Here is an 8,024-nt window from a genome sequence, read left to right as displayed (position 1 = left end):
TATTTGAAACAAAACAACGTATTTCATCTGATGATACTTTTTGCTGATTGGTTTGTTTTTGGAATTGTAATTGTTATTGAAATCTATGTGTTTTGAAAGTCCTTCTTGTATTTTTCGCCTTTCTTTTAGCGACTTAGACATTTATTGCATACAGTGACTAATTTATAGGCTAACAAAAAAAATAGATTCTTTCTGAACTTTTATCCATTTATATACACTAAACACATACTTTCAATTCTCAAATTTATTTAAAAAAAATACAATATTAGATTTCAATGACCATGTAACCACAATTTTGGGATACTCCAAATTTCAATAAAGTTAAAAGATGGATAAGCTATATACATGTTCATTTAATACATTAATCTCGTTTCAGACATATAATGTTTAGCGTCTTCTCTTTCCGTTTAAAGAAACAGACACATGTGCTAAATTTGCCTTCAGTCGGCAATGTTGTAGTAACCACTAACAGTTTGGCATGGTGGACATTGTGCATAAGTTCGAGTCTCAGAGTAAGATCCCCAATTTTCAGTGAGGGGTTGATAAACATTGCTAACGTAGGAATAGTCGTAGGTATGTTCAAAAACGCTTTGTTGGTTATTCCTGTCGATTTCCTGTGATGTCCCGGGCGGCGGGTTGTCAATATTCATCAACATTGTTTCGATATTTCTTGTATCGGGGTATTGGTTGTAGGATTTAGTAGTGTGAGAATTGTTTTGAACTGCGCAAGTCATCGCGTCATAATCAACTTTATCGTAAAAATGTTCACTTTGCTGTAATTCGCCGATATTAACCTGTTGATCAATCACTTGTGAACATGATACTTTGTTCATATGTCTTGTTTGATAAAGTCCAATTGCTGCAATTAATGCTAGTAACATAACCACTATGATTGGCGGAATCAAGAGGATGGGAACAATAGGCATTGCTACAAGGTAACAATTATATAATAAGTTTACAGATGACATGTTTTGAATATCTTTATATAGTTTGTTTACTCTTTAGTGTGTTGTTGTAGAAAAACAACTACAAAATTTTGACAGTTCTTCCTTAACGTTTCAGTCTAAAGAACTGACATATATTAGTGGCTGGTTATTTGTATCTGAAGGGTTGAGGAAATTAAGAGGTTCGGCTTGAAATTAGATTTGGGAACGGAAAGTTTTTTTTTAAATTTCCAATACTTCATACTGTTGTCTTTTATTACTTACATCCGCTACATTAAAACTTTGGTGGGTATCTGTCGTATTGACAATCATACCACATTTCCCTATCTTTCCAAACCTAAAGTCACAAACCACTTCCCTATTTGAAACTGTTTTTCCATTATACTGATACACTAGGTTATTGAAAAATATTACGAATAGAAATTTTTTGCTTGACATTTTTTTTGTAAATAATAAAAAAAAAAAAGTTTTCAAGGGGATTGTAATTTTCATGATTTTGAACAGGGGGTCTGGAATATGTTTTCCTTTTTCTAGATGGAGATTTCAGATAAAAAAAAAAGAGAAATCGAGATGTTTCCTCCCATCCCCCTGATGAAAGAAAATAATCTTATCTTTATGAAAGATTATTATAATAGATATGTTCCCTCCACAAGTGTATTTTAGTGGCAAACATGTCTTTCTCAGCTCTTGTAAGGACATTTAATCCAAATTAGCATACGGTTTCAAAATGTCAAGCAGCATGTGTAGTTCCCTTTTTATGCATAATATTTGTTATTCTTCTTTTTCTCCTGTGGTCCTTATTTACTGGTAATATTACTAACTAATTGTTTTGGCAACGGTTAACCGGCCCATTATTTGTTTTAATCAATAGTTTAATCAATTATGTTTTATTTTATTATGTTCTATCCTTATTTCAAATATGTCAAATAATAAATATCTCCATAAAGCAAGGATGTTTTTTTCTGATTTTTTTGTCGTTTTTTTTAATGAAATTCATGTTGTACAATTTTTAAATTTTTGCGTATTTGTTGATTTTCTTTTGTCTCTGATATTATTTATTAACGAATTATCCATTCTTTCAGTTCTAATTTCCTTGGGATAAGCATTGAAAATATTTTTTGGGGTAAATTAATGCATGATTTACATGAAAAAACTCTGCTATCGTCTGTGTTCTTCATAAATAGAAAGGTTGTATTAACCACGGTATATACGGAATTGGTTGCCAGGTCCCTGTATCTATCTGAAAAAGTCACGTAAAACACAATTATGAATCAAAGAGGTTTTTAAAACACACCTTTGGAAAGTATTTGTGCAAGCACTGTAGTACAAGCATAACAATGTTTACAAGAAGACTTAATATATCAAAAGCAGAACATATCTCTGACTCATATTTTTTTATATATATACTTATTGTTTATACTACCATTGTCATGTGAAACATTCACTTTTTTGTTGTATCCTCACTATATATTATCTCACACAGTACCGAACAAACAACTATTTCTAGATTTACACAACTTTAAGCTGTATTTTGGTCCGACAACAGGACATGTGAAATAACAAATGAGCAATCGATCATGCTTTATCCATTTGTCATTTGGGTTTTTGGTTTAAAAAATTATAATAAAAATATATTAAAATTTCAATTTCATTTTTTTTTTAACGCAAAGAGATTTGAATTTATTAATTTATATCATAACAAAGATCGTTTTTTGAGTTCTCAGAACACGGAAGTCTTTCGATAAAATTTAGAGGACAAACACATCTAGAAAGCAACATACTCTCCTCAACAAAAGACAACTGTCCATAAAATTAATAGTCTATTCAATTCTTAAACTAAATAATGAAAACCATTATTTCATTTAAATTATTAGAGATTCTACTGTCAAAATTATGCAAAACATTATGGTATCATGTACAATAATAAAATTAACACAATCATGATATAGATAAGTTCTTATAAAGTATCTGGCTTTAGACAGGTAAATGAACAAAACACACATATTTCCTTTTATATTTCGGTCAGTAGACTAGCAAAACGAATGCTAGTATATTTTTAATTTAAGGAAATAGATCAAATTTTCAATACGTTATTTCCTTAATAAAAGACATACTCGGATGTATTTTTTTTAAATTGGAAAAACCATGTAGCGAGTATTTTTCCTGTTACAAATAATGACAATCTGATGAAAGTTCAAACAATCATTGAAATTCAAAACATAGTTTCAAAATTCAGGCTTTTAGTCCAGCAATGACTGATTCGTGTCATGATTGCATACACTTTTTTCCAACAGTTTTGTACTACAACGCAAGATAGATTATGGATCAAATTCATTTCGTGCTGTTGTTTTCCTTTTGTTCAGCAGTGGAATATAAAGACTTCAATATGATAAGTGTATGGTTATTGGTAGACACTTACCCTTAACTTCTAAAGTTACAAAATAATAAGTCAGATTAGATATGGTATCCACTGCACATCTGTATAACCCAGAATCAGTCATAGTTACATTTGATATTTGTAATCCATAATTTTGTCCACCTCTCCCGCCGACGATCTTCAGTCTCTCGGAAATTTGCAAATGTGTATTTACTCTCCATCCATCGGTGTATACATTTGTAAAAGAGTTTTCAGTATTTTTGTCTCGCCGAGTCCATTGCACAAGGCTAGTGCCTTGTTTATTTTCACAAGGTAGAATAACTGTTTCTCCAATGGTGGTGTCTGTATGATTATGAAGTTGAAAAACAGCTCCTATAAAGACGAACCATTGAGCGGTTAGTATGTTCTTTAGTCATGTTAGTTGTTAGCTGATATTTCATGCCAGGAAATTAGTGTCATCAATTTAAAGATGTGGGTTATTGTATCTTCAATCAAATTTAAATAAAATTGAGCATGAAAATGGTGAACATGATAAAGAGACAACAACCCGACCAATTAGCAGATAGCAGCCTAGGACCATCAATGGGTCTTCAACGTAGCGGGAAAATTACGTTCCCTGAGGTGCAATTTATGGCGCAGAGATCATGTCCGTTTCGTTCAATACTTTGTAACACTACACTCAATATGTTCATATTAAGTGCAGTATTGCGGAGCATGTATGGAATGGATATGAACTCTGCTCCGGAGATTTTCGGAGGTGTTCCTCAGCTTACCCCTAAATACAATCGTGTACTAATTAAGTGAAAATGGACGTCACACAAATCTAAAACATATATATGAACTAAAATAAAGAAAAAAACATACAAGACTAACAAAGGCCAGAGGCTCCTGACTTCGGACAGGTTTATAAAAAGGGGTTAAACATGTTTTGTGATATAACAACCCTCCTCTATACATCTAGCCAATGTAAAATAAAGAAACACATAATAATACGCACAGTTAACTTAGTTTAAAAGAAGTCCAAGTCCGTTAAGGTTTGTTTTTTTTAATACATGCCCCAAGTATCACTAGTCACATACTAATCATGTATTTTTGCAAAACAAATGATACTATGGAACATAGAATGATTTTGTTGAGAGGACGCTGTGTACGCCGAAATATTCCCTTTATGATCAGTTTTGCTAATCCGAGATTCTGTCTATCCATTAGTGCCTGCAAGATAATATCCAAAATGGTATGTTGCATATGAATTAACAGAGTTACAAGTGACACAGTCACCAAAACTGACAAGACAAATTTAAATAAAAAAAATATGTTTGTACAAAATAACAAGCGCTTTATCACACGGAGTTTACAAAAAAAATGTGCATTGCATCACTTCCTTTAAAAGAACTGACATTAATAAGTAAATAGCCAAAGCCAAGTTTTAATGCAGCATAATTGTTATACTGCTTCGCAATTATTTTGTTCTTCCCTCGCCGGGATTCAAACTCATGGTACTGAGATATCGTGACACCAAATCGCCTACACTGTAGCCGACGCGCTAGACCATTCGAACACCTTGGCTTCACAAATGATAAAGCTTTCGGTGGCCGGGTGTTACCTTTCCTCGTCAATTTTCATCTAGCGTCGTAATACAGTAATGATATATAAGGCATGAAGATGTTATTGATCATATTTTATATATATGTAAGTCAATGTATGCAAATAGGAAACATGTTTTAAGTAAAGATAATGCTTGTTTCTTGATATTAGTGACAATATTACAAAATGAGGCTATTTTGCAGTTTTGCACTTAATTTGAGAAACTCGAAACCGTAATGGAAGTATGCAAGACAATGTTCAAACATACACATACCTCTTTCCGTTTCAATGATCATTAACACTATGTAAAAGAAAAAACGTAGGACAAGATTTCAAAGATTTCGAAAATAGGAAGTAAAATTTGTTTAAATTCATTATGATATTAACTAGTTTTCTATATAATTGAAATTCTATTGCCATATGTAAATGAAAGAAGCTGATTGTCAGTGATGCAGCTACATAATTTGTGTGCATATGTTATTACAAGAGTTATGATTGATAATAAATGCAAAGCCAGAGGTTCCTGACTTGGGACAGGCGTAAAAATGCGGCAGGTTTATTTTGTTTTCATAGAACTACCTAAATACCCCAAGCCAATGTAGAATAAACTTACACACAGCAATACGCACAGTTTTAAGCTCGATGTTTGAGTATGAATCACAATAAAGGACTACTAGCAGTTACTCTGATCAGAAGACTATACGAAAAGTTCTGTATCTGCCACTCGTAGCGGTTGCCATGCATTTAACATGTTTAAAAAGATTCTTGAAAAATAAATAATAATATATAATTGCATTACCTGCAACTATCACCATATGATTGTAGATTAAAACCAACAGGTTCATTATCCAATCAAATTCGGTAAACTACGCTTAAAATTCGGTCCGTCTACATCATGTACATAACAATTTAAAAATATCAATGAAGTAAATGGTTAACCCTTGGCAAAATACTTCCTTGTAACATTCATGAATATTGTTTTGTTGCAATTGCTATAAATAAATCAGATTATAGATTATCTACATCTACACAGTCAGGTGACCTACATACATTTGTGTATCGACAGTATTACCTTTATATATGATATAGTCTGAGGATATAGTCACGGCTGGTAATCTACACACGCAGAACAATTGGTTCTGCAATGAAAACCGTGAGAGAATTTTCCGGTTGTGCTTCAAAAGGTATGTGCATTTCTAAATTGCAGTTTTCTCATTCAACTGGTCAAAATATTAAAAATCAGAGAATGCTATGATGTGGTAAATACTTTAACGAAGGGATACATGTATCATTTACTGTTGTACATGTTGTACATGGAGTTAAACTCCTAAAATCAGTTGCCCCACGAGCAATTGCCTTAAAAAGTGACATTTAAATTTTGAAATGGTTCTATTAACATACCTACAAGTTCAAATTTAGTTTTTGTTCGGTCAATGAGTATGAATTTTGTTTTTGGCGGCGTGTACACTGTCCAGTGTTGATAGACGTCTAAATAAATCTAAAAACTACAAAATTTCATCATTTCATGCGTGAGGGGATCAGTTCTAATTGAGGACATCGTGAACCTGGTGAATGCGTGAGGGGACGTGCAAGCATATCTTTATATCCAAGCTATAGGTCGTTCAAAGTTGCCTAAATTTGGTTAGATTGTTCATGAAAAACACATGTTTGTGCATAATAAACTATGACATAAAATTTTTAAATAAATTGTGGGAAGAACAAATGGTGTCCAAATCTGCAAATTTGGAGATAGATTTGCAATTCATAGGTAAGACTGTTTATTTATATAAAGAAAATATTTAAACAAATATCAAATTTTTGTTTTTTAGAATCAATTTTTGTCAAATAAGACATTTAAGGGGAGATAACTCTTCGTAATAAAAAAACTGGGCTGATTGGGAAAATTTTAATTTTCACTTGTACTAGCAAGAAAACAAAAACGTTGACAGCATTTTTTCTTTTTCTTTAAACATATTATAAAACCTATCTTTTCACAATTTATTTCAAATTTCTATCTCATAGTTTTTTATTGCACACAGATGTGTTTTTTTCGTGAAAAATCTACTTTGACCAAATAAGTAGGTCCAGTTAGACCTCTTTTTGGCCCCAAAAATAAAGCAGTTTTTCAAAATTGTTAATATGTAAACTTTTAGCTATTTGTTGGAAAGTAGAATACCTCTACAACATAAATATCGGCTGTTTCTGACAATACAATGCACAAATATCGGGTTCTAGCATCATTCAGTCATGCTAAATTACTGAAATCTTCACACTTTTAGCATTTGAGGTAACTTTTAGACGGTTTCCGTCTTAAGCGGATGTCGCCGCATTTTTGCTCGTTCTTAATATATAAATGTAACTTGTATTTAATCATAATACATAACATATATAAAGCTTGAGAATGAACACGGATGCGGCCACTTTCATTTTTGACAACAAACATATAAAAAATGATATATTATGTATATTTGATAGATTTTCATATTTAAACTTGAATTTGAACATATTTAATGATAAAATCAGTTCGAATCTTTCACAGAAAATAATTGAATCGAATGAAGTAAACACATTAGTGTTCAAAAGTGTCCGAAATCTTGCATCAGATGAACTTGACATTTGAGGCCAAAATCGGCCCTTACCGGACCTACTCCTTGGGGCAACTTTCATCAACTCATAGCTTGGATATAAAGATATGATTTCACGTCCCCTCACGCATTCACGATGTCCTCAATCAGAACCGATCCCCTCACGCATGAATTAATAAAAACTTGTAGTTTTTAGATTTATTAAGTCGTCTATCAACACCGGACAGCGTACACGCCGCCCAAAACGACATTCATACTCATTGACCGAACAAAAACTAAATTTGAACTTGTAGATCAGTTAATAGAACTATTTCAAAATTTAAATGCCACTTTTTAAGGCAATTTCTCGTGGGGCAACTGATTTTGTAGGAGTTTAACTCCATGTACAACAGTAAATGATACATGTATCTCTTCGTTAAAGTATTTACCACAGCATAGCATTCTCCGATTTTCAATATTTTGATCAATTGAATTAGAAAATTGCGATTTAGAAATGCACATACCGTTTGAAGCGGTGACAATTACTCCACTCAG

The 8,024-nt window shown here is 32.2% G+C and overlaps 1 protein-coding gene across 1 annotated transcript; it reads right to left on the bottom strand.

The window, feature by feature from the left end:
* Window positions 1-229: 229 nt before the first annotated feature.
* On the bottom strand, window positions 230-5,833 carry LOC139523179 (uncharacterized). Its single transcript, XM_071316992.1, has 4 exons — window positions 5,705-5,833; window positions 3,364-3,693; window positions 2,089-2,184; window positions 230-928 (listed from the first exon to the last, which is right to left on the bottom strand). The coding sequence occupies exons 1-4, from the start codon at window positions 5,748-5,750 to the stop codon at window positions 441-443; spliced, it is 960 nt and encodes a 319-aa protein (XP_071173093.1). The 5' UTR covers window positions 5,751-5,833; the 3' UTR covers window positions 230-440.
* Between the last annotated feature and the right edge of the window lie 2,191 nt (window positions 5,834-8,024).

Source organism: Mytilus edulis, chromosome 5 (assembly GCF_963676685.1).
Source record: "Mytilus edulis chromosome 5, xbMytEdul2.2, whole genome shotgun sequence".
NCBI classification, from domain to species: Eukaryota; Metazoa; Mollusca; class Bivalvia; order Mytilida; family Mytilidae; genus Mytilus; species Mytilus edulis.
The sequence above is the reverse complement of the archived record's forward strand: the minus strand, read 5'-3'. Positions and strand labels throughout refer to the sequence as shown.

Excerpts from the sequence above, each read along its gene's own strand:
- LOC139523179 (XM_071316992.1), bottom strand. The coding sequence starts at position 5,750 with ATGAACCTGTTGGTTTTAATCTACAATCATATGGTGATAGTTGCAG. Across the intron at positions 3,694-5,704 it reads TCATATGGTGATAGTTGCAG|GAGCTGTTTTTCAACTTCAT; the intron begins GTAATGCAATTA and ends TCGTCTTTATAG. Across the intron at positions 929-2,088 it reads CGATAGCAGAGTTTTTTCAT|CAATGCCTATTGTTCCCATC; the intron begins GTAAATCATGCA and ends GTTACCTTGTAG.